This window comes from Pseudopipra pipra, chromosome 9, assembly GCF_036250125.1.
Source record: "Pseudopipra pipra isolate bDixPip1 chromosome 9, bDixPip1.hap1, whole genome shotgun sequence".
NCBI lineage: Eukaryota > Metazoa > Chordata > Aves > Passeriformes > Pipridae > Pseudopipra > Pseudopipra pipra.
In genome coordinates this window covers 3,686,764-3,713,063 of record NC_087557.1, presented here as the reverse complement: position 1 = coordinate 3,713,063, position 26,300 = coordinate 3,686,764, and the positions used below count along the sequence as shown (strand labels likewise).

Genomic DNA, 26,300 nt, shown 5'->3' with positions numbered 1-26,300 from the left:
GCCTTCTTTAGGCTGTTGGACACAGAGCACAGTATAAAGTGCCTTTTGGAGCTAATCACAGCAGGAATTAATGGCTGTTTTCACACCAGGTGGCAGCATCCATGTCCTGGGAATAGCACTGCAAGGGCTGTGTGTTCAGTGGGTTTCTGGCCAAGGGAGGGAGGAGGTGGCAGGAGGAAGTGGCAGGATGACTCGTTGAGCCCTGGACTCAGCAACAGCCAGAGCTCGCAGGGTTAAGGCAAAGATTTGGCCATAAATGCAGCAGTTTGCAGTTACTGGTGCTCAGAGTCCAGCAGGGTTCTTTGCTCTTGAGATACTGAAAATGCAGCTCACTCCTCACCTTGATTTGATTTTGTTTGCTTACAGAGATGCTGCTTATTTGCTAAAATGGGCTGCTGCTTCTCTGGTGCAGGAGAAGCAAGAGGCAGCAGCCTCTTGCTCAGAAATGTTCCCTGGTCATGGTCATGGGGGTGCTGTCCTGGCCAGGGTGACTCTTGGCATTTCAGAGGGTTGGAGCATCCTGACTCCATCCCCTTTTTTTCTGGCCATCTCAGATTTTAGCACTGGATTAAGAAAATCAGTAGATTTTCCTCCTTTTTCTCTTCTCGTGCAAACATAAGGGAATTTTCTTCCTGTGGTTATGACATTGGGATTTCCTCTTCCCTACCAAGGGTGCAAGCCCTACCTCAAAAGGCAGGCAGGTAAATACAGGCAGGGTCTGTGCTGCTGTGTGATGGCACTAAAGCTGATGGGTGCTGAAACCCAAGAGCAGTGTTACATAATTCGGACTGCAATGCAGAAACTCTTCCTTAATTTTTAATTATCCAATTGCTGCACGTACGTAGCCCTCAACTTGGGACGTGGAGTTGGCCCGTGGGCACGTGCGAGGGGGCTTGGCTGGCAAAGATGACAGGAAACCCTTCCCTCGTGTTCCTGTCCCTCATGGCACGGCGGGAAGCAGTGTATCCCCATGGCACCGAGCAGGGCTGCTCTGTGGGGGCTGGAGGGGATGCTCTGCACCCGCCACAGGGACCGAGGGACGTCCCACTGAGCAGTAGGAGAGGGAGGTTTCTCTGGGCTGCAGTGATAGAGAAATGGGTGACACCTTGGTCAGTTTGCATCCAGATTTCCCGTAGCTGCTGGTAAAAGAGCCCCGAGTGCCTCCCAGCGTGGGTTTGTTGGGATGCGGGAGAAACAGTGAAGGAGCTGTTGCAGACCTCAGCTGTGAAGCACCGTTTTTTCCCCTCCCTGTTTCTCTCCCTCTTTCAAATTCCCCCTCTGCACTTTCTGTCCTTCCTACAAAGGCAGCTGCCTCAGAGCAGCTTAGGCTTCAAAGTTCCCAAAATAACAAAGGTTAAAATAAATTAAAAAAAAAAAGGGTCGCTACAAGATCAAGTCAGTGCCCCACTTGCACCTGGGCTCAGAGCTTCAAAGCAGCTGCAAAGAGCCCCCCACAGTGTCCATGGTCGGGCATCTCAATGCTTGTGGTCCCATCTTCATCCTCCTGCAGTCACAGGAGATTTTGTAGTAGCCAGGAAGAGGCTGCAGGTAATTGAAAGAGATGGGAGGTCCAACTGCTTTTGTTGTATGTGGGGGCAATTGGAGAAGGTCTCTCGTGGAGGAGAAGGTTGTGGTGGTGGTTGCAGCCCCAGGGCTGTGTCCTGTGCCCATGAGCCCTGTCCCCTGGCCGAGTGCGTGGGCAAACAGCTCCTCTGAGCTCAATGTGGTGCTTTGTGCCTCTGCTGGCTCTGCTGATTTATATAGATCATCAATATGACAATTATATACACCTGCAGGTTTAATTACCTCCATTTTTGTCAGGCAGCGAGAGATTTATGCCTCTATTCAGTTCCTGTAAATCTGAAACAAGCTTGACTAGACCCAAAAGTCCTCCCATTGATCACCGTGCACTGGCTGGTCTCTGGCCCTCTTGACAATCTCTTCTTTCAAGAGTGATAAATTCAAGATGCACAGTTAACTTTTTCCCCTTCTACATCTTTCTTCCTCCTTCTTTCTTCTTTTTGTTTTTTTTTTTTTTTTTTCTTTTTTTCATTCTCACTTTTCCATCTTTCAAAGCCTCTCCACGAACTTGAAAATGGAGCTTGAAGTCAGGTAAGAGCTCCTAAGGCACCGAAGAGTTTGTGGTAGCAATATCTCTTGCCTGCCTTGTCCATCCCAGTAGAGAAGAGGTGAGGGTTCTTCCTGCCCCAAAAGCAGCATCAGTCCCACCAGGGGAGGTGGGAGGAAGGGGAGGATCACCTCCTGGAAAAGCTCTTGGCCCTGCTGTGGATAAGTGAGCAGACAGGGTTATTTTGGCCCAGTTTACACCTCTGGGAAGGCCACCCTATCCCTCCTGTGTCCCAGAAGACCGACAGGTGCTGGCTTTCCCTCCAGGAGATGAGGAACGAGCAGCTGTTCCCGTTTCCTGTGCTAAGCACAAGAATGCCAAAATAACGTCTGATTTGCCTGACCTCTTGGCCTTGGTGCAATGAGCACTTAAACAAATTAGTGTGCAGGAGCGAGCTGAAGTTTACCCTTGAAGTGAAGTCCATGTCATGGCTGTAATGCCTCCCCCCACCTCCCCTGCCAGTCCCACCACCATAGCCTGACCTCTCCTGTACGATATGCTCCAGTGTCCTGCTAAGTGCCTGGCAGATGGGCTGGAGTGGCCGGCCATTACCTTCCCTGCCAGCCCACGATGGATATAAATAGGCCTTTGCCCCCCCATGAAAATTGCTGGCTGGCTTGGAAAGCTGAAGGGAATCTTGGCAAGCGCCTTGGGTCTGTAGGGCCTGGCAGCACGGAGGGCTGGAGTTTGGACAGGGGGAGTTGTTGGCTGGATGTTGAGAAGCTCTCTCAGTGTGAGGGAGCTGCCCTGGGGTCTCCCTCGCTCAGCGAGGCAGTGCCTGGGGGAGCAGAGGGTCTCAGCCTGTCCTTGAAGGGACGTGTGGATGTGGGATGCATTCAAGAAGGGTGGTCTGCGTAGCACCTGGCTGGCTTTGCAGTCACCTTTTAACCCCGAGAGACTGGGCAGTGTGGGGACAGTGGGTTGTGGTCTCTTGGCATCTCCACCCACAGCTGATAATTGGGGAAAAAATGTTAAAACCACAGCATACCTGTATACAGTCCTTTCCCTGCTGCAGGGATTTCCCAAGCTGGGAGGTGCCTCCGGGGCTCTCTGGCTCAATAGCTGTTGGTGACTCTATCTTCCCTGAATTTGATTCCTTTCTCAGGCTTCCCTACTTAATGCTGGTTGAAAAGGAACCTATTGTTAGTTTTTACATGCCTAATTTTTGCAAAGTGAGAAAGGATGAATAACCATTACCTTTCCCACTGCTCCACAGGCCTGCTGATTTTATAGGCTTTTATCATGTCCCTGCTCAGTTGTTTGCTTCCTTTACTGAGGAGTCCTAACACAGTTGGCTTCTCCTCTTCACAAAGCTGTTTGCGACATCTCATCTTCCTCATACCCCTCCTCTGAACCTTCCCAGCTTTGCCTCCTCCTTTTCGAGATGGTTGACCTGAATACCACTTGCAGGATTCGAGATTGGCTTCTTTCACCAAAGTTGAATTTCACCTGCCCACTTCCTTGCCCGTTTTCCACCAGCACTTCACAGCTTTAGCTTTGAGGAGACTAAATTTAGCCTTGGTGACCAACTTTGTCGTTCACCTCCTCTTCCAGAATGTTTCTTGAGCAGCCGAAGTCCTGATAAAGATCTCCGTGGGGCTTCTTGGTAACCTCCTTTCATCGAGAAAAATAACCTCTTACTCCTCCCCCACCTGGTGGGCTTCAAGAGGGCTTTCCCTCTTATCCCAGCCCCACTTTGGAGCTTTGGGAAAATCTGAGGGTGGATTTTGACAAGAACTCTTTGAAATGAGTCCATCACCCTTTACAGCGTTGGGTGACCCGTATTTACCCACCTACCAGTTCCTCTAACAAAGTGTCCAGGGCAGAAGCGGAATTTACTGCTCTTTAATTTCCATGATGCACGAGAGCTTGTTTAAGAGGTTGGGGTCTCCTCTGCCAGGTTTTGCTTCTCCAGTATCTCACCCTTTTGGAGTGATGGTGATTGTGCTGGTGGAGTTCAGCAGCTTGTAAGTGAACACCATCTGAGTTGAGGGGTTCGTGTCTTCCATCCCATTGGTTTGCTGGGAGATGATTTAGCCAGGGCAGTAATTTTCCATGGCTGATTAGGAGCTTCTTAATCATTTGGGCTCTTTCCATGGAGACCTGAGTTCCCCTCTGGAAGAGGTGATGTGATAGCATTGCAGAGTGGGATATCAGCTACAAATGTGGTCCTTTCTGGAGTCTGTATATCAACCTCACATCTATAGGCTGTTGTCACACATTCTCTTTATTTTACTTTTGCTCACTGTCATCATGTGGGGCTTTGGGGTTTTTGTTTTACATGAGTGTTGTTCCAGGAGGTGGATTTGGTCTCTCTTCCTACATCTCCTCTGTAGTTCACAGTTATGGCAGATGGGACCAAACTAACAAGACAGGAGTGGAAATCAAACACCAGCGAATGTCCCAGTCTGCTCGTTGTTTTTTCCCAGTTTTTGGTCAAAATTGACAAACGCGATGGAAAAATAACCTTGGAGAGGATGTTGGGCAGGTGTGGTTGGGCACATCCTTAGGTCCATGGGGAAGAGCAGGGCAATGGGGCACGTTGTGCTGTAAGGTCAGCAGCTGCAGAACAAACCCAGTCGACTGAGACCCATTAGTGATGAATCAGTGTCCTTCTCTCTGGAAGCGGTTGTGCAGCACAGCGTCACTCCCAGGGTGATGGAGGGGTTTGTTAAAGAAAGGGATGAATTAGGGCCGTGGCATATTTGGGACAAAAATCCCAGTTCAGGCGGGGCTAAAGCATGGCTACAGCTCTGAAATGTAACTCCTTGATGACCTTCCCAAAAGCAAAGGCACCCTATGTTCTGAGGAGACACCTGGTTATCTGTCAGCCTTGCTACGGCTTCACGTGTGCCAGCCTCACGTGCAGACATCATGGGGGGGTGATCTCTCTGACACAACCAGAGAGTGGCTCCAGGGAGATCACCAGTGCCTTTTCCTTGAGCCTTTATGTTCTCCCGTATCTATGAGTCTTTTGGAAATTTTGTCCCAGGACCGAAGCAGGTTCCTAATATATAAAGTGAGGTTTATGTTTGCTGGTATGGAAAAGCTGGATTGTCTTGGAAAGGTGAAATGACCTACAGAATGAGCTGGTTTTCCTACCTGAGATGGGAAGCAGGAAAAAAAAAAGCAAATAAAATATGGATAGTCAGTGATGAATGTGGTTTTTTTTAACAGGCCCATAAAAACATGAATAGTACACCATGAGTGATGTGTCACTAAAACCTTGGAAGTATAAACGAGTTAAATATCAGGATAAGCATTTTGACATCTGAATTGATAGTAATCAAGGCCTGAGCTGACTCATGGTGGGAAAGTCTCCTGAGTCTCTTCAGACATTGGAGACCCTTGCACAGGAGTGCAAGACTTGCTTTAGCTGAATTTGAGCCCTTTAAAGGATTTGTGAGGTTTAGACATGGAGCAAAAGCCTTAGCTAATGGGGAACTTAAATAAAAACACAGTCAGGTTCCAGATGGAAAATAAGCCAGGTTTAAATGTTAACAAGGAAATACAAATCCAAGTCAAAATCCGTGCTCTGCTGTATGAAATGAGTCTGTGGAGACTGGCATTATGGCAGAGTTGATTTGACTTATTGGAGGCACCTATTAGTGCAAAACACTTCCAAATGGAGAGGAAAATTGTTTTGCTGGGTGGTTTTTTCCATCGAAATGCTGACGTGAGGTTTTAAGGAGAGCTGTTTTCTTTGTGTGCCACGATGCCAGGGCTCAGTGGGGAGGTGAGTACATGGAAATGGGTCCATGTCAGCACTGGGCTCCTGGGCCATGGTTTTAATGTTGCACCAGCTCAGGTGCAGAATTGGGCTGTGACAGAGCTGTTGCCTCCCAAAATTGGGAGATGCAGTGGTGTTGCCTCCAGAAGGATTGGGTTTGCTTTGGGTGGGACGGCTGTCCCTCGGGAAATGAGGTTGTTTGGGATAATCAATATTGAAGCAGGTATAAATCCATGCACCTCCAGCACCTTCATTCTGGTCGTTTGTCCTCTCCTCAAATCACTCCTCCAGAACCTTTCCTTCCCTGTCCCTCCCCTCACAGATGGTTTGGGAGGGGAGCAGCCACAGCTGTTATGTTGAAAGCATCAGCTGGGGCCTTTGGAGGCTGCTGCTCCTGTAGATATGAAGGACCTGGGCCACGTTTGATTCCAGGTGAATGCAGCACAGCCTAATTAGTGGTCTCCTACTGTTATTAACCTCTGACTCAGGCAGGCTATTTTTTAACAGAGGTGCAAGAAGTTAATACTCGTGCTAATGGCTTCCTATCCAAGGCCTTAATGAAAGCCACAGAGGGGCCAGGCTTTTCATCAGTATCCTTCAAACTTTGAACTTGAAATTATCCTCTCCCCCTGGGCTTTTTTTTTAAATTTTTGGCTTTCTGCCTGCTTTTCCACCTCCTCTGGGACATCCTGGCCCCATGGTACAACCTGGTCAGGAGAGCTGGCACCTGCCAGTCCCGTGGCAGAGCTGACTCCCTGTGGCATCCAGATAAATGGTCCCAGCTGGCTACATGGGTCACCATAGCATCTCCCACCAGGTGATGAGATGTCTGCTTGGAGAGCAAGATAAAAGTGGAATGCATTGGACTGGGAGAAGAGATAACAGAGAAATGCTGTGTTAGGGAGGAAGCTTGGGCTTGTCTTGGTCTTGGTGTTGCTGGAACCAAACTCCATGAGAACTTCAGAGGTGCAGGAAAGCATTTATATGTGTAATTTTGTCAAGTACAAATGGAGTAGGATTCGGGCAGCTGACGTGTTGCTAAGGCACTTGAGGAGAGGAGGAGATCCAAGGGTGAAGCCCATTCATCCAGGTGCTGCCTCAAGAACCCTTGCCCAGGGCAGGAGCAGCGATGGTGGAGCAGCCTTGTCCTGCAGTGTGATGAAGAGGTCACAGCCTCCCAGTTTGGGGTGATGGTGGTTGATTTTTGGGATGTTTTCTTCTGTCTCTAGCATTTCTAACTTGTGTGCAATGTGGCTGCAGGATCATGTTGTGATGTCTGGTGAGAAAAGATAATGCATCCAGGCTCTGTGGCTGGATTCTGCTCTTTTAAAACAAAAATCCATTTTTTACTGGAATACATTTTTCTTTTAAAAAATAAGCCTGTTTAAATAAAATTGAAATTATGACAACCTATTTTAAGGCTTAAATTTACTATAATCTATTAATCATTTAAATAACTTCCATCAAGGATTTCTCCTCAAATATTAATGAGCTGGAGGGTGCTGCTTTTACAATGATATGTCAGATCAGGGGAAAAACATCTCTAACTCTAGCTTTCTAAATGTCACAATGTCACATTCTTAGTATCTATTATTTTCACTCTTTACAATGGAGCAAATGCTGATATTTACATTTTTTCCAAATGTCAGTATGTTGAGTTCCTGTTGTGCATAAAAGCTCTTGCCTTAATTACTCCTAATTTCACATTAGCAGGCAGGTGCAGGGAGAGTGTTTTCTTCCATTTGAGCTGGTTCATTCCAAGTTGAGAAGCCGTGGGGAGTTGGGAAAGCGGGCAAGCTTGTTTCCCCCTTCCAGCCCATGAATAAAGACTAGGTGGGAGAGGAGGAGATGTGCCGTTTCAAACCCTCCCAGCTCCCAGGGCCAGCTTTTCAAAGGGGATGTGTGTCCCTAAACACGCAGCTCAGCAGTTAGAGGGAATTTCAAAAGTGCTTCTGGCTTCCTGGTGACTTTAACTCCTCTTGGTTTTGCTTCCCGGTGGCAGCGCGGAGCGCTCGGCATCCCTCTGCTCGGGACACTCCAAGTACACTGATTACTGCCAGGAATGCGGCCCGTGCTGAGCACAAACAATCTGCCAATTCGCTCGCTGTGGCTAATGTTTCCTTTGATTAATCAAATCAGTTTAGGAGGATGAACCTGGTTCCTCATGCAGATTTTTGCTCCCCCCCCCCCCCCCCCCCCCCCCCGCCGCCACCATCCCCGGCAGCCGGCTCACTTACGGCAGCCTAATGAAATTAATTAACAGCAAATTTAAAATGTTGCTTTTCGGCACTGTAATTGAATTCCAGTTTTCATTTGAAGGCAGCATGAAACAAGCAAAATAAAGATGTTAATTTGCCCGAAGTGAGCCGGGCTCCTTCCCACTGCCCTCAAAATGCGTGGCTACGAATGGGATGGAGCGGATGGGTCTGGCTGGACTGTCCCCACAGGACCGAGGCAGGAGGGGGAGTTGTGCCTCACTGGGAAGCTCATCATGGTTTTTTTTGTTGTTCCAACAAAATCTGCTATTTTCAGGAAAATTAGCTAATGGGCAAATGGCAGGCTTGAGCTGATGGCTGAGATCAAGGTGGTGTGAGATGGTGATCAAGGTGATCTGGCTGGAGGTGGAGGTAATGATTAAAATGGTGCCCATCTCTCCTAGGGATGGGCTGGTGTGACCCTATCTTTGGCTGAGACCCAGCCATAGGATGTTCTTGAAATTTTGGAGTCAGTCAGGTGAATTTGGTTTGATTTAACATTTAGTGTACTGGAGCACATGTTGTGTCCCTGTCCTCAGCTGTTCCTCCTGCTTGGGTATCCTCTACTGCCATCACTCATCAGCACAGCTCTGTTGATCTGACCCATTGTCCCTAAACCTTGAAGTTAAAAGCACTTAGGGAAAGTCAGGGTACTTGGGCAGAAGCTGCAGGTACCTCTGCAGGTCTTTGGGCTGAGTCCCATGTGGGGAGCTGTAAAACATGATTGAAGACTGAGAACCTCTGAAATCACCTCAATCAAAGTCAGAGCTTCAGCTGTGACTGCAGCTCCGTGCATGTTTCATTGTTCACAAAGGATGGGAGATATTTTGTCTGCGATAATTTGTGATGTGGTCCCGGTGATCCCATCAGTGCTGCTGAGAAGTTGTCCTGTATCCTCTGCTCCCAGTGCCTGGAGCTGTGTTGAACATGAGGTGTGTGGGTGAAACCTGCCCAAATTAGAGCTGGAAGGATGCTGCTGGGTTCCCTGCCTCTGGCCCCGAGATGCTGTCAGTGAGTGCTCTCTCCCTGCACCACATCTGGATTTTTGGAGAGGCCTTCATCTGGATTATAACTAGAAATATGATTTCACTCTGCTTTAACCATTTAGGTTGTGGTTTGTGTAGGGACAGCCATGGTGCTGACAGGAGGTGACCAGAGGGAGCCTTCTGTATGTAACCCTTGATCCTTCCACCCATTTTTTTGGGAAGAGGGGAATGTCCCCATCAACCCTCTCCTCCGTACCTCCCCCCTGACCAGCTTTGCTTTCGCAGAGATCTCAGGCAACACGGACGACATCCCCCTGGTGCGCTGGCGGCAGCAGTGGCTGGAGAATGGCACGTTGCTCTTCCACATCCACCACCAAGATGGGGCTCCCAACCTGCCCGGCTTCGACCCCACAGAGGAGCCCCAGACCGAGTCGGCAGAGGAGGAGCTGAGGATCCTCCACATCTCCGTCATGGTAGGTGGTGGGAAGGCAGCCCCTCCTTAGCTGTCCAGAAGCCTGTAGAAAATGTAGTGGCTTTTGAAAAGCCATTTATATTCCCCATCTGGCTCCAGCTGCCCTAGGATGGGGAACTGAGCCCCCCTTTGGGGGTAGTTGAGATGCCTTGGGCGCCTCTCCGAGTGATGCTTTAACGCTGAACTTCTTTAAACCTCTCCCTTAGTTTGCATCACTCTGAAAATGTGTTTGCGGGGTGCCTTTATCCCCTGGGGGGGGGTGTTCTGTGCTTCAAAGGTCTCAGCCACCCTAACCCAGGGTTAATTCACACCGACTTTGTCAGGAGCCCTTTGCCCATGGATGGTGCCTGCTGTCCACTGCTCCAACACGCGGTGGGTGTCACGGTGCCACTGGGCACTGTCACTGCCGCTTTTGTCAGCGTGGCAGCCCCGTGGCCGTGGTGTCACAGCATGCAGCCAGAGCATCCCACGTGTCGAGGTTGGACAGCTCTCCTCCTCCCCCCAGATACACGGAGACAAGCTTTTGATGGCAGAGAAAGGAGGGGTCTGCGTGTTGGAAGTGGATCTGTGGTGTGTTGATTGTTTGGGGTTCTTTTCGTTATGCTGGAAAAAATTAGAAGAATCCTACAATTTTTGTGGCACTGGAAGATAATTAGCCGGAGACAATGTGTTGCCGAGGCTGCAAACAGGCTGTTTAATGGTGCCTACCCTAATGAGAGCTTCAATTGCTCTTCCAGATTGCAGCCCCAGGCCGGGTTTCTCCTCCATCATTTGTGCTTGATTAGTCTCGAGGGAAAAAAAATAACTGGCAAAGCCACTCCCCAAAACATCTTACACCATTATCTCTATTTTATTGTCCATTCCCAGCTGCTCCTGAGGGGGTGCATCACCTCTGGAGAGCCTGGCCCCACTCTGCTGCTGTGGTCTTGGTCTTCCTGGGTCCTGCTGGATTCCAAGATCAAGGCAGGAGTAACTGGAACAAGGCTCATTATCAAGATGATGAAAAGGATATCTGCAACTCATTGCTCCCCTACCAAAATGTGCAAATACAGATTGAGTCCTCCCTCTGCCCCTTTTTTCCCATCACTCTCAGCTCCACTCCAGCAGCATCCTTTCACTCTGAAAAACAGAGGTTGGATTTTGTGCCAGGAGTCGGGATCACGTGAAGTGTTCAAGGCTGATTTTCTTTCTTTCCTTTGTGGTTGCCAAGAGAAGAGATGTGAGCAAGGGGCTGTATCCATCGTGACTGTGGTCCTCACATGGACTGTGCAAGGAGCACTCCCACAGCCATCAGGTGCAGGGCTCCTCACAGCCATCGTGTGGGTCAGGGGGAAGACAGAATGGGATCTCTGTGCTCCCATGAAAGGGGAACCAGGGGCCTGAGGGGGTGCCCTGGTCCCCTCCAATGTGCAGTGGGTGGAGAACACTTCAGTGCTGGCTTTCATCCTCCCCACAGAGCCTCTTGAAATCTCCAGAGGCCACAGGCCGCTTTTCCTCAGGGACAGTTTGAGCTCTCAGACTATCAGGACAAAAGACATCAAATTTCAGTGAAATAACAAGTCTTTTTTGAGAACCCGCAGTCACAGTTTGAAGCAAATGGGTGTCCACCAAACTCAAGTCTCCCCTGTTTAGCAGAGGCATATGGCAGAGCTCTCCGGTGTGTGTGGGATTTTATGTGCATAGAGAGAGTGAGGAAAAGCCAGGAATGCCCTGGTATTCCTCCCACCAGCTTGTCACCCCATGTGCAGATGGGCCTTTTCCCAGGGTGATGGAGAGCTATGACACAGGAGGCCATCTCCAGTAGGGATGAGGATAGCCCCCACTTATTTATGGATCAGAAGAACTCATAGGGATTGGACATGATATGGAATTAGGCTCTGACTTTACCACTAAAAACCTCTGCGTGAACATGGCCAGGCACTTTTTACAAGGGCATGTAGTGATGGATTTAAACTGAAAAAGAGCAGGTTTAGATTGGATATTATTGGAAATTATTTACAGTGAGGGTGGGGAGGTCCTGGCACAGGTTGCCCAGAGAAGCTGTGGCTGCCCCATCCCTGGAAGTGTTCAAGGCCAGGTTGGATGGGGCTTGGACCAACCTGGGATAGTTGAAGATGTCCCTGCCCATGGCAAGGGCATGGAACAAGGTGACCTTTAAGGTGCCTTCCAATCAAAACTATTCTAGGGTTCTAGGATTCTATGGTTCAGTGCCAGTTTTCAGCCCCAGCAAGAGATTTCCCCACTTCCTGGCTGCAGACTCCTAGCCAGAGAGAGTGTGCCAGCCAGCCCCACCTTTGGAGATCCTTAATCAATGGAGTTTGTTTGTTCTTTCTTTTTTTTTTTGTTTTGTTTTAAAGAAAGTTTGGAAGGAGGCTCAGAGTGTACATCACAGCTCCATTATCCTGGAAATGAAGGAGAGTTAAACTGTAATGGCCATTAAACTTCCTTTTCCAGCTGCCTCTCCTGCTTCTCATTCAGTAATTCCCTTAATGTTTTATCCTAATGGAGCAGATTATTACTATTATTTTATTTTATCAAGATCACCTGTTGCATAGAAAAGAGGAGGGAGGCTGGAGCCGTGGATGGACACAGAGCTCTTAGCTGGCTCCACATGCTTTTTATTGTTATTATTGTTATTATTCTTGGCAGATTGTGCATAAAGGGCCAGTTTTGGGCTTTCATCTCACCGCCTCCATCTGTGTACAGTGACGGTGTGTTGCAGGAGGGCAGCCTTGGGGACAGTGGTGAGATGGCAGGGCTAGGTGCAGTTTTGGGGTCTGTCCCTGTGGAGCAGGAGCTTTTTCAACCTCTTCCTCCCAAGACACTCCCCAAACAACACTTCAATCATCTGTCTCTCTTGAGCCGTGATCTCCTTTAATCTGTGCTGCAATTTCTTCTGGGTGCCCTGGGAAAATCTCCTAAGATTGAGAGTGACAGCACTGAAACCCGTTGGAAATGGGTCAGAAAAAGTTGCCCGTAGGAGCATTTGCCTGGAATAAATCTGATCTCTCTTTTCAAAGGCGTGTTGCGGGAGAGCAAAACAAAACACGCTTTGCTTTAAATGCTGCTTTTTCATGCCTCGGTGGTGACTTCAAAGCTGGTCCAGCCCGAGGCAGGATCCAGCTGGGAGCGCTTGGCCAGCACCCGGTGCTCCTGGTGCCAGCACTTCCTTATCGGCGTGACCAGGCTCCTCTCGCCAGTGCCTTTGCTTTGGCCACCCCGGGGTGTCTGTGTCCCCAGGGAGGGCTGGTGCTGGCCCCTGGCTCAGCCCTGCCCGTGTTTGCGCCCGCAGGGAGGGATGATCGCCCTGCTGCTCTCCATCCTCTGCCTGGTGATGATCCTCTACACCCGCCGGCGGTGGTGCAAGCGGCGCCGGGTGCCGCAGCCGCAGAAGAGCGCGAGCGCCGAGGCGGCCAACGAGATCCACTACATCCCATCGGTGCTGATCGGGGGCCACGGGCGGGAGAGCCTGCGCAACGCCCGCGTGCAGGGCCACAACTCCAGCGGGACGCTCAGCATCCGAGAGACCCCCATCCTGGACGGCTACGAGTACGACATCACCGACCTGCGGCACCACCTGCAGCGCGAGTGCATGAACGGCGGGGAGGACTTCGCCAGCCAGGTCACCCGCACGCTGGACTCGCTGCAGGGCTGCAACGAGAAGGCCAGCATGGACCTCACGCCAGGTGGGCACGGGCTGAGCTGGGTCCCTTCCAGCCCGTCTTCTCTCTGTTGTTCCATGCGCGTGTTTTCCGTCGAGTGTTTTCCCTGTTTCTCTGGGTTTTCGTTGGGTCTGAGATGCTGGTGCCCCTCAGAAGGCACTTCCACTGCTGGGAGGCCTTGCAGCCCTTTGAGAGCAGTCCCTGCTGAGCTGGAGCTTTGAGGGAAAGGACTGTGGTTCCTGTGGCTTGATGAAGAACCAGAACCAGAACACTGTGCCTTCTGAGCTCCCCATAGTGACCCCCTAAAATCCCTTCTGTATCCCAGGATTTCCACTGTCTTTTTCAGCTTAGGTTTTGAGTAGCAAAATTATACATGCCATCAGTATGATTCAGAGTTAATGCCACCTTCTGAGCACCAGCAGGGATTCTTTGAGGCTTGTTACACACTTGTTCTTTGGCCATATTACTAACTGGGCCATCCATCTGGAGCCTTCTCAGCTGAGACATGGTTTGGGAAGACCATAGTGTGGTGCTTAAAGCTTTGCAGGGGTTTTCTTCACAGATTTGGTTATGAAGAAGTGCCCTGAGAGGCTTAGTGTTAGAGCTCAGCTTTTGGCTAGTTTGGTGAGGTGCCAGTCCCCTTCAGTATTTGAGTTGCTCCTGAGGGTGCATTGGGGGCAGCTCAGCTCATTGGCAGCAGCACCCTGATCACCTCAGGATGATCTGGAGAGGGACCCAAGGAAACCTTTATCTCACCTCCCTCCCTGTTTTAAAATCTTTATCCTGAGAGATTTTGCCTTCAATTCTTTCTGCTCAGGGAGTGATAATGCCAAGCTGTCCCTGATGAACAAGTACAAGGACAACATCATTGCCACCAGCCCCGTGGACTCGAACCACCAGCAGGCCACGCTGCTGTCCCACACCTCCAGCAGCCAGCGCAAGCGCATCAACAACAAAGCGCGAGGTAGGGGGGTCCCCGGGGTGGGTGGGGTGCTTTGGGCTTCCACCCACCCACATTCCAACAACTCACTCTCTCCTGGGACGGATAAATAGGATCAGCGTCAGGCGAGAGCATGGAAAGAAGGGTTTGGGTGGGGAGACACAGCAAATGTGGTGCCTGCAAGGATGCAAGTCCTGTTGGGCTGGTTGGTTGCAAAGATGCAGAGGGTGTCTACCATGGTAAATATTTCGGGGTACTGGCACAGCCACGGGGAAAAGCTGTAAGGTAATGGGACGTGTGGCAGGTGGGGGCACGGGTGTGTGAGGTGGGAAGGGGAGAAGATGCTGTCCCTGCCGGCACCTGGCAGATGGGGCTCCTCAGTGTAAGGCTTTCCCTGAAGGGTTATGTAGGATGCCAAGGCTTGGGGTGGCACGGTGCCAACCCCTCCATGACTACACTCAGTGTCCCCTGCAGCTGGCTCAGCATTTCTCAACCCCGAGGGGGACTCAGGGACAGAGGCAGACACCGATCCCCAGCTGACCTTCTACACAGACCCCTCGCGGAGCCGGAGGCGCAGCCGAGGTGGGTGGGGAGCCGTGACCTCTTTTGCCATATTTGCTGTTGCTTCTCTGCGTTTGGAGACTTTCCACTGGCAAGAGATGGAAACCCAGGTGCAATCCCAGCTGCCGCAGGCAGGCGCCGGTCCCCGCTCCGCAGCGGGCTGCTGCTGCTCTCCGGTGGAGCTTCTCAGCAGAGGATGAAATATATTCTGATGTTTTGCTGGAGGCTTCTGCCGGGCACTGGTGTATATTAATAAGTAACATGCTTCAAAGGCCGGCCCGTGCGTTCCCTGGCTGCTGCTCAGCACAGAGCTGCCGCGGGTTCGCTCCGGCACCGTGCACACACAAGCTGTACGTGCAGCAGAGCATGGGGGCAGCCTCAGTCTCTAGGCAGGAGTCTTGCCCCACTGCCCTGCACTGTCCCTTCAGGAGGTTTTCTCCTCCCAGGAGGAGAGTTAGTGTCTGTTTTCCCCCGTCGAGCCTCGTTTGCTGGATGATGCCTTGTTTCCCTGGGAGCGGTGGGACTGGGATCCATCTCCTTCAGTTGGTGCTGAGAGGCTCGTTCAGGCTTTGTCTCCATACAGTTTTTTTCCACTCAGCTTCTTCAGCTGAGAGTTTAAAAGTCAAAGACCTGCATGCCCTGAGCAGTTAGGGCTCTCCAGTACTTTTACAAAAGCATCCACGGGCCTGTTGTCATGACAAAATTAACTCCAGTGAAGTGCCAAGAAGGAGGGGAAAAAGCCAGGACACTGCATTTACCTTTCTTTTCCTCAATATCTCAGCTCTGCTTTAAAGCTCTGCTGCTGCAAAGTTCTCAGCCTGCTGCAGTGCAGGGTGTGGGAGAGCTCAGGCTGAGGGGGATCAGGAAGACCCCAGCTGTAGCAGGCAGGAGGGAGGGTCCCATTGCAAGGGCTGCTTCATGCTCTTCAAAATCCAAAGTGGCTCCATTTGGTTGGATTGATGGTGGATTTTCAGGGGGCTGGGCAGGATCTCTGCACCCTGAGGTCCCCTGGCTGCACCCCAAAGCCTTCCTGGGTCCTGCAGGTGTCAGGTTTGACTGTGCTTCCATGTTTTGCAGTGGGGTCCCCCCGGAGCCCTGTGAACAAGACCACCCTGACCCTCATCAGTGTGACGAGCTGTGTCATCAGCCTGGTGTGCTCTTCCCACATGAACTGCCCCCTTGTTGTCAAGATCACCCTCCATGTCCCTGAGCACCTCATCGCTGATGGTGAGCATCCCACAGTCTCACCCACCCCTTCCTGCCCCATTCTGTGAGGTGTGATGGAGGAGAGGAGGGAATGTGGAGAGGACGGGTGCAGGATGGGTGCAGGACAGAGGGGACGGGCTGGATGAAGAGCACCAGTGTGGGAGAGAGGGGATGGGCATGGGATTGAGGGGATTGGCACAGGTCAGAGGGGATGGGTAGAGGACAGAGGTGGCTCTTATGGGATGGAGGGGATGGGTCCTTGACAAAGGGGACAGGTGTGAGATGGAGGATACCAGTGTGGGAACAAGGGATGGAGGGGTACAGGATGGAGGGGATAGGCATGGGGCAGAAGAGACAGACACAGGATGGAGATGGCTGTTGTGGGACACAGGGCATGGTGCAGAATGGAGAGGATGGGCCTGGGACCAAGCAGACTGTTGTGGGATGGAGGAATCAGGAATGGGACTGAGGGGATGGTTATAGGATAGGGGTGGCTGTTGTGAGACAGAGGGGACAGGCACAGGATGAAGGGAACTGTCATAGGATGGAGGAGACAGATATGGGTTGGTGGGGACTGTCATGGGGCAGAGATGATGGGCACAGGACAGAGGATTCATTGTGGAACAGAGAGGGCTGTTGTGGGACAGAGAGTACTGTGTCAAGCTGGAGGGAATGGGCAGCAGATGCAGGGATCGATCACAGGATGGGGGGAAACATCACGGGATGGAGGGGTCCATTAAGGGATGCAGGGCACAACCATGGGATGGAGGGGACAGCATCAGGTTGCCCTGCTGACTGCCCTTGTCTCGGTGCCAGGGAGCCGGTTCATCCTGCTGGAGGGGAGCCAGCTGGATGCCAGCGACTGGCTGAACCCAGCCCAGGTCGTCCTCTTCTCCCAGCAAAACTCCAGCGGGCCCTGGGCCCTGGACCTCTGCGCCCGGCGCCTCCTCGACCCCTGTGAGCACCAGTGTGACCCCGAGACTGGTAGGTGGTCCAGCGGTTGAGATGGGTTTGGGGGCTCACCTCTGCCTCCCCAGCCCAGCTCTGACGGGAAGATGCTTCCTTGCCTTGCTCCCTGGGCAATAACAGAGCTGCCAGGTGCCCTGGGGTGGCTGCAGGCTGTTCTTGGCAGGGAAGCACATGGAAAGCCTTGTCCTCCCATGTCCCTCATGTCCCCCCCTTTCTCTGTAGGTGAGTGTCTCTGCTATGAAGGGTACATGAAGGACCCTGTGCACAAGCACCTCTGCATCCGGAATGAGTGGGGAACGAACCAGGGGTGAGTGTGCCTTCCACAGCACGCCTGGGCTTGGGCTGCCCTCACACAAGCTGCTGGGCTTCAGCATCAGCATAGGAGGGCTGTGGTAAACTTCTTGGATGAAAGAGTTATAGGCATCTTGGTGAATTGTAAGGTCAGTGCACGGCTGGGCTCTGCAGCAGGTCTGCGGGAGGCGAGGATTTCTATCCTTTGAAATAATCAGAAATGATGTAGAAGAGGCCATTGTGGTGTTTTACAGTAAACACCCCCTGGAGAAGATGGAGATTGTTCCTCCTCCCTGTGTGAAGACTCTCCTTGGCATCCTGCACTTTGTGGGGCTTTTGGTTTGGCTGTGTGAGGCATCAGAGGACAGCTGAGGTCGGGCTGGGGTCCTCACTGAAAACTGGGCAAATGAGATGCTTTGATACCATAGCTGAGGGAACAGAGCAGTCGCCATCTGCCCCACAGCTTTAAACCCCTGGAAGTGCCAAGGGAAGTTTTTCTGATGCTTTGGCAGCAATTTGGTGGTCCTTAACACTCATGGGTCTCTGACATGCAGCTGGGGCCTCCCAGGGATGGCTGGAGGTAGTGTGCAGAAACCCAAAACACCCTCAAATCCAGAGATCCCATGTGCCCTGGCACCTCCAAGCCCTCGTTTTCCCCCCTTGTCTCACTGTGCTGCAGCTGGATCGGTGGTGGCCCTGCCCATGTCAGGATGCTCTCTCTGAAGTTATTAGTCTTCACAGTGGGAAGGGAAAAATCATCAAAGGCTGGGCTTGGCGGCACCCCCACGCTGCGGCTGTGCTGGAGGATGGCAGCGGCGGGGGGCTGTCTGTGCCAGCTGGCCCCGGCTCTGTCCCTTTGAACTGGGGCCCGGGGAGAGCATCCGTGCTCCGTCTCCACCCCCACTCTCTGTTTTTTTATCATTTTAAAGGCAATTTAGCAATTAAGCCCAGTGTGGAGCACCCGCTGTGTGAGACAAGGGCGGTTGGTTGTTGCTGTGAGTGCCCTGAGCCAGGGCGATGCTCGGGACACAGGCGGTCCCGTGCTGGGGATGTGCTGTGTGCTGTGGTGAATGTCCCCAAACCTCTTCAAGGTACCACTGCTGGGTTGGGAAAATACAGGCAGAAATACAGCTCCCTGTCCTGCTTGTCTCGAGAGGACAGTTGTCCAACAGGGATGTTCCCAGATCCTTTGTGCCCATCTCATAAGAGGCACTGAGTGATGGGGTCTGGGGTGTGGGAGGGGGTATCCCCCTGCCAGGGATTTCCCTGTTTTAGGATGTGTTGTGTTTGGGAGTGTCTCATGGTGGGTTGGAAAGAGCCCATGGCCACCGATGACCACAATGGCTTTGGTGCCAGCCTCTGCCTCTGTCTGCGCTGGACTCACCACCTTGCAAAAAGCAAAGTGGCAAATGACTCTGTCCATTGAGGCAGGTAATAAAAATGGATAAGCAGTGTGGAGAAACATTTGCTGCCTTCCCCTCTACTTTTCCTTTGCTCCTGGGTGTGGATCTGCAGCTTCACACTTTTCCTCCCATGCACATTGCTCTTCTCTAGCTTTTTCCTGATTTAGCTGCTTCACCATCTTAAGGGAAAGTGGAGAAAAAGCTGCTTTCAGGTGAATTGCTAGAAAATACAGGTGATAACAAGCAGGAGAGAAGCCAAGGGCAGGAAAGGCAAATCCATTCCTGAAGCCCTCTGGACCCATTCACAGCTCCAGACCAGCTTTGGTCTCAGCCATGCCAAATCAAAAGGTGCTCAGGACCCACTCTGTTCCTCTGGGGAATTTGGGGCTGCTTTTCAGACCCAGCTCCAACTCAGTGCCCCCACAGGAGCCTTCTCCATGCTATGCCTGAGCCTTTTCTCCTGCAACAGTGTCCATACCTGGCCAGGATACAGCTTGTCTTGTGTCTCTTCTTATATACCAAAGTTGGCTATGACAAATTATGTGCAGTATTTCCAGCATAGTTTTCTGTTTGGGGCAGAGAAACTTGGCAGATCTCTTTTTCCCCAAAGTGCAACACAGCCCCAGACAGTGGTGAGGCTGTCAAAGTCCTCCTGCCCTTCTCTTAGCTCTCAAGAAGGCTCTGATGCTGCAGTGTTGAGGCTTTTTCAACACCATCCTTAGAGAGCTCCTCTCTTGAGCTGCTTGAAACTGGGGTTATTTTGTGTTTCTTCCTTGAACTTGTCAGGTTTTTGTTTCAGAAAATGGTAGCAGCTGAGACCACACTTCACCATCCCTGCCTGCAGCTTTCACTATTTTTAGGGGCTGTGGAAAGCATGTCCACACTAAGCATCTTGATGCTTGGGGTAGCTTGGTGTTTAATGAGCGTTCTTTTCCTTCTCTGCAGTCTGTTCTGATGTCCAGGTGCTGCTTGGTGCAGCTCTGCCTGCAAGGGCTTATGATGCTGAGATCCCTTCTACCTGTCCATGGTGTCCCCTGTGAACTCTTGGCCTCCACAGGGTCATGACTGTGATGAACTCTCTTTAGTCCAGCAGAACCATCTTGTCAGAGCCTGTTTAACTGAATAACTTGTAACTTTAAGCTGGTATTTATGTTTTTTGGGGTGGAGGTTGAACTGCCATGCTGTCTTTGTCACACTCATCAGCTCATTCCCAACTCCAACCCGACAAGGCTGCCTGCAGGTTCACCTGAAGGAGATGTCTGGAAGTCTTCTGCTCTCTCCCCCCATCCCAAGATGCCTGAATAATTTCTGACACTGTTTTGTCTGATGTGCTCCTAAACCCTCCAGTGTTGGAGTGACGTGCTGCTGCCACAGGTCGGTCCCTGAAGAAGCCACGTTGGCTCTTGGTCAACAAAGCAGGACTTGGAGGCTTTGCCAAATCCCTCGGCGTGCTTGGGAGCGACATGTTTTGGTTATGACCTCCTCAGTTTTCCCAGGGTGGCTTTTTTATCTGAAAACTCATTTCAACCCTGTGGTTTAGACAGTTTTGCCGTTGGTTTGTTTTTATTTACAGTGATGACAAGTTGACTCGGTGTCTGTTCCCTCAGCAGCATCTAATTTTGCTCATGAAGGCGAGCTCATCTTTGTGCTTTATTGGCGATGGCAGGGAGAGGCTTTGTGTGGTGTGTGTATTTTGGGTACCAGACTGAGTTCCACGCCTCCGCGGTGCCTCTCTTACCCAGCACATCCAGACCCTAAATCTTCATCCATTTTTCAAAAAATCAGATCTTTTTGATCATGGGTAGCAGATACATTTGATCAGCTGCCTTCCTTTTTTTTTTTTCCTGTGCTGCTCTTCAGCTGTTTTAAACAAATCTGTCTGGTGCTGTTTGTGTGTTCACAGTCTGTCTCCCTACTTTGATATGCATTGTTAATTAGCTGCTTTTCGGCTCTTACTCTAATGTTTCCCAAGTAGGATGCAGTTTCCAGCAATCCAACCAGGTCTGCCTCATCTTTGCTCATCAAACCCATTTTCTGTGGTTCTTTTTGTGGTATGACTTGGCCAAAGATCAAATCAGCTCATTCTACCTTTAGTTAATAAACTGTTATCTGCCCACATTTGTACTTATTTATCTCAGCCCTTAGATCCATCATGGATGGTTTCCCCTCTCCACCTGCAGTTCTTGCCTGGGTGTCCTTTTCAGACTCCCTCGATGAGATTTAAGATGCTCTGCATTTAAAGGGTCTTTATCAGTGTGCTCTTTCAACTCCTAATGGGTTCAGCCTGGCATGGGGAGGTTTTAGGCCAGTTTAATGTTATAAGGCAAATGCATCTGGCTGGGTGCTTTCATCCTCTTGTAGCGCTTGGCAAACTGGGCTACACCAGCCCTGCTCCCAGGCAGGACAAGTTACCTCTTTCTGCCCCCTTGCAGATGTTTTCTCCAGCACAGGACACAAATTAGTGCAGTAGCCCATGTCCTGCTCACCCACCTCCCCTCCCCTGCTCCTCCCTCCCCCCATGATGCCTCTTCTCTTCTGCACACAGTTATCCCCCTTCCTGCCCATGCACCTGCTCCTCTTGTCCCATCCCCACACATCATCCACTCCCCACCCCACAGAGGAGCCAGGGACACACTGAAGTGACAAGGACAGCACTTTTCCTGCTTAAAGTCTTCCTCTTTTTCTCTTTTTTTCCGCCACCTTTTTTTCTCTCTCTCTTTTTTTTTTTTTTCCCTCTCTCCATTCCCTGCTGTGTGCCTCAGCTTTGCAAGCTTGAAGGACAGCCAGATAAAAAGCTCCTCTTTCTTTCAGATCCTTTCACCAAACCACCCATCCGCCTCCTCCTCCCGCCTCATTCTCCTCACAGATTTATGGGCAGCCCAGGGAGAAAGTGCCGGCATTAGCATTTTTAATAAAGCCCTGCTTGCAAGGGATGGAAGGGGGTGGGGAGCTCGGAAGGGGAGAAGCATCGGCAGCTGAAGCCCAAGCAAAGCTGTTGCAAAGCAAAGTGAAGTTGGGGTGGAGCCACAACAGGCATCACCGGTGGGAGAAGTGGGCAGCTCAGTGCTTGTGTCATATCTGCTCTCTGCTCTTCCCCCACCAGGGTGGTGTTGGGTCTTCATGGGTCCCCCCTTTGGGGTCTGGCGTGCAGGAGGGGTGCAGCAGCTGTGGGGATGCTCTGGTCTGTTCTCCCTGGGCTTGAACTCCTGAGCTGCCAGTGAAGGGATGTGGGGGACCATTTTGTCCACGGCACTCTCTCCCAGCACCCACTTGGAGCTGGTGCTTAGGTGCCATGATGGGGTTTGGCATGGCCCTGGTTGGAAACCCCCAGGAGTACAGAGGATCAGGGAGCCAAATGTCTAGTCACCTATTTCAGTGTGTGACAGCCAACCACCTTCTCCTCCAGTGGCATTTCAGCCACGCTCACGTGCAGCGACTTGTGCCTTCTGCAAAGACCCTCTCCTGCAGCCCCTCCGACCTCCTGACAGCTCCCCTCAAACCAGCTGCTCCAGGTTAGTTCATGGCAGTCACATCCTGCCGGTGCCAGGCTTTAATTCTCCATCCCACCCATCTTCTCTGGAAGGATTTTGCAGGGAGCACAAACAAGCAGGAGCACAGTTCTTGATGCTAGAAGTCAGTCTGGCCTCGGCCCCTTGGGACTGCAATTTGAGCGTGGCCAGGGGCCTGTTGAGGTGGTTCAAAGCATCACCAGCAGCAACAGTTTTGGGAGGCTTAGCCAGAATTTCTTGAGCTTCCACTCAAGCCCAGATGTGGAGCAAAGCATAGCTGAGGGTCCATCTGGAAAAAGCCAAGAGGCCTGAAAATTGTCTTGGGGATGCACTGGTAGTGCTTTGGCCACAGGAACTTGCTCACTGAGCATGGGGAGTTTCTGGTTCTCAGCTACCCCGGGTTTTGTTGTTTCAGGTGCCTGCCTGAATGCCAAGGCTTGCCAGGGGGACGAGAGCTGTAGTTTCTGGCCCGTTTAATCCAACCTGATCATCTGCAGGGCTGCTGATCAGTCCCACTTTCCCCTGTGAGCTCTGAAGACCACACAACCAAAATACCCACCAAGAACAACAAAAACCAAGCAAGTGATCCCAGAATGCAGGGAGGGAGACAGGCACATGGGGACACACTCACGTGCATGGGAGAGGAAGGAGGAGGTGAAACAGCAGCAGAGGCACAGGGGGCAAGAGGCGGAAATGGAGGGGGTGAGGTGTGCCTGGGAGAGCAGATGCCACCCCATCCTCTGCAACAGAAGGTACAAGTCAACAAGAGCGTGTGGGTGGAAATGCCAGCACTGAGCTCCTGGAGAGCTTCCTCAGAGATGAGGATGGATAAGTGTCTCCTGTTGAGCTGGAATTCTTGTGTGGAGGACCTTTCAGGGCTTACCCACAGAAGGTATCATGTCCTCCCAGATCCAATGGTGCCTGGCAACACGGGGTCTCCCCTGCCAGGTAGACATGTAGCTAAAGGCTCAACATTATTTTTAATGGGCTTTTTTTGACCCCACATAAAGGCGGAGTGGGGCAGGCTAGGGAGATGCCACACAGTCCCTTTCTGGAGCATGGAAACCTTTTCCCCATCTCAAAGCCATCATTGCATTTTGCAAGAGTAGGTAGGAATAGGACAAGAGGGAATGGGTTCAAACTGACATCAGGAAGAAATTCTTTCCTGTGAAGGTGGTGAGGCCCTGGCACAGGTTGCCCAGAGAAGCTGTGGTTGCCCCATCCCTGGAAGAGTTCAAGTACAGGTTAGATGGGATTTGGAGCAACCTGGTGTAGTGGAAGGTGTCCCTGCCCATGGCAGGGGGCTGCAATGAGATGATCTTTAAGATCCCTTCCAAACCATTCTACGATTCCATGACCTCAAGAATTTTAGCCACAGTTGGAAGTTGCACCCTGGGTGGACACAGCATGGCTACTGATTTTGATCTCCCAGGTGGGTCCAGACACACTGGCTGCATGTCCTGGATGTTTTGACTTCCATGGGCCGCCAGATGTGTCACCTGACAGAGGTGCAGCAGCCACTGTGTCCCTGCAGCACCTGCCCCAGTGCTGAGCCCTGCTGCAAGCCAAGAGCAGCTCCTCACAACCGCTTTTCTGCCCGAGTTGATGCAGAACAATACCTTGCCTTGGCTTTTGTTCCCGGCCCCACGTGCTCCTCAGAAGCAAGAATAAAACCCATCTGCGGGAGCACTGGAAGGCGGAGGCGTGAAGCATTCAAGGTGTTGCTGAAGACACAAGGAGCACATCTCTTTCTGGACGAGGCTGACCTCATTCAGGGCAATCGGATCTGCGGGCTGAATGTAATCCCCTGCTCCCAGCCGACCGGACGAGAAAACGGCATTGTATCCCAGCGAGGAAATGAGACAGCACGCTGTAATCCTGCAATCAGGATTTTTTTCTTTTGTTATTATTATTTTTGTCCCTGCTGAAGTAACCCCGGATTAGAAGTTAAAGTGCTTGTGCAGGAAAGCTGTAATTGCCTCTGGAGAAAACCCCTGGGCTTGTCGGTGGCACCTGATACTCTCACCCTGAATTTTACGATGTGATGGGATGGCAAATCTCTTTCTCTCCCCAGCTCTGAGCTCTTGCAAAGGGGATTTGGAGTTTTAGGGTTTGGGAGCTGGGTTCACGTTGCCTGATTCAAAGTCCACCACAGCTGGGTCTCTTGTCAGCCTTGGTCTGCAAGTGGGTCTGTGATGCTGGGGGTGCACGTCCCAGAAGTGTCATGGCCATGGTTGTCCCACTGAAGGGCACTGGCCACCAAATCTTGGTGGCTCATCACCCTGTGTATCTACAACAACAGGGAGGGAGTAGTTGGGGCCAACAGCTCTCTAGGCTGCCCCCTTGGCTCCAAGCTTCCAGCCTGTCTTCCAATCCCCTTTGTTAGGTGTCCTCAGTTCCTCTCCTGGAACAATGAAACCCAGGGGGAATAAGGCAGGTGGTGAAATTGTGGACTCGGACCTGATGTGCTCCCTTGGAAAAACCTCACAGAGAGAGGGTTCAGCTGCAGTTGGGTTTCTTTTAGCAATTCAATAGCTGTGATGCAAACCCCTAAAACAGGACCAGGCACACAGGGATGCAGGGATGTCTGGAGTGCACTGTACTCCAAAATAATGGATGCGATACACTTCTGGACCATTGGCAGGTTGGGGCTGGTGTGAGGATCTGATGTTATAGGGACTCCAAGATTAAGATCTTGAATCAGGGGCTGTTTTATCCCATTGTCCTGACTTTGTTTGAGTCGTTTTATGCCAGGACCCCTCTGCGTGTGTGCTGGGGGCTATGCAGGGAAAGCATTTTGGGCTCTGAGCAGCAGTGGGGGCACAATATCAGTGTGATGCTCCTGGATTTCTTTTCCAGGCCCTGGCCATACACCATTTTCCAGCGTGGCTTTGACTTGGTGCTGGGTGAGCAGCCATCTGACAAGATTTTTCGGTAAGTGGCAAAGGCAACTCAGTCAGCACATTTTGGGGCTTAAAATATGACCCAGGGCATACAGGCGTGCAGGTAGCCCAGCTGGCAGGGCTGAGCACAGCTGTCCTGTGCCACCTCCTGGGGACATGTGAGTATGGCTGGGAAGTGTGGGATGCTGGATGCTCAGCAGTCAGTTCCTCCTCTCTATTCACAGTGAGAGCGAGGTTTAGGCTCTGCAGGAGGATTTCTACTGAAAAAAATGAAAGTGCCTTTATTTTTTTATGTATTACCTAAGTTGCATGTGATTTTTGGTGGTCGTTTGGGTGCATTTGGTGAAGCCACCCCTCTTTAGCCTGCCCATCCACCTTTGTTCAGGCTGGCATCTCTGCAGGGCAGTGGAGAGGTTCAAGGGCTTGGTTTTGGGCAGAGACAGCCCCCCAGGCTCAGCATTTCCCTCCTTGCTAGCCTTTGCTGCTCTCCCTGGCAGGTTCACCTATACCCTGGGGGAAGGCATGTGGCTGCCCCTGAGCAAGAGCTTTGTCATCCCACCAGCTGAGCTGGCCATCAACCCCTCAGCCAAATGTAAGACGGACATGACAGTGATGGAGGATGCAGTGGAGGTCAGGTAGGTGCAATGGCAGGATGATGGAGTTTAGGAGGAGTTTCAGCAAACAGAGCTGAGATCCCCATCCCACGTTTTGCAGGTGGAGATTAGTGCATCCATTAAGCTGCCCCCCTTTGGTACCTGTAAAGTTGAGCCATTGGAGGTACCTCTCATCATCTCAGTAGCTCCTGCATCCCTCTAAAAGCCTGGCTGCCATCCAGTTCAGTGTCAACCCGAGGGAAACCTGAGCTCTGGAAAAACCCACGCAGCAGCCACAGTCATGCACGCGTTCATGATGTCTCATCGAAGCAGTGACACATCTCCTCCTCCTCCTCACAGGGAAGAGCTGATGACCTCCTCCTCCTTTGACAGCCTGGAGGTCCTCCTTGACTCCTTCGGCCCTGTCCGTGACTGCTCCCGGGACAATGGGGGCTGCAGCAAGAACTTCCGCTGCATCTCGGACCGCAAGCTGGACTCGACGGGCTGTGTGGTGCGTGGCCCCCCGGGGATCTGGCATCTCCTTTGGTGTGAGCAAGGAGGGGGAGGGCAGAAAGGGAATCCTTCCTCCCTTACCATCACTTTGGGACAGATATTTTGGGGTTGATTTTGTAGCAAGAAGATGTTTTTGGGTTGGCATCTCCTTTGTTGCTGCATGCACACACAAGGGAGAG

General features: G+C 51.5%; 1 protein-coding gene across 6 annotated transcripts in view; it reads left to right on the top strand.

Annotated features, from left to right (window-relative positions):
• The window catches only part of ASTN1 (astrotactin 1), a 67,273-nt gene that overhangs the window by 11,032 nt on the left and 29,941 nt on the right, over positions 1 to 26,300 (top strand). For 5 of the 6 annotated variants that reach the window (XR_010432610.1, XM_064664149.1, XM_064664147.1 and 2 more), the window contains exons 2-11: positions 9,385 to 9,572; positions 12,864 to 13,257; positions 14,051 to 14,197; positions 14,636 to 14,755; positions 15,812 to 15,961; positions 16,757 to 16,924; positions 17,132 to 17,216; positions 24,972 to 25,046; positions 25,513 to 25,650; positions 25,969 to 26,119. Coding sequence is in view for 5 of the 6 variants with exons in the window: in XM_064664149.1 (XP_064520219.1) it covers positions 9,385 to 9,572; positions 12,864 to 13,257; positions 14,051 to 14,197; positions 14,636 to 14,755; positions 15,812 to 15,961; positions 16,757 to 16,924; positions 17,132 to 17,216; positions 24,972 to 25,046; positions 25,513 to 25,650; positions 25,969 to 26,119 (1,616 nt within the window). In the remaining variant the exon portion in view is untranslated. The remainder of the gene's footprint in view (positions 1 to 9,384; positions 9,573 to 12,863; positions 13,258 to 14,050; positions 14,198 to 14,635; positions 14,756 to 15,811; positions 15,962 to 16,756; positions 16,925 to 17,131; positions 17,217 to 24,971; positions 25,047 to 25,512; positions 25,651 to 25,968; positions 26,120 to 26,300) is intronic. The other variant, XM_064664145.1, reaches the window with a different exon arrangement.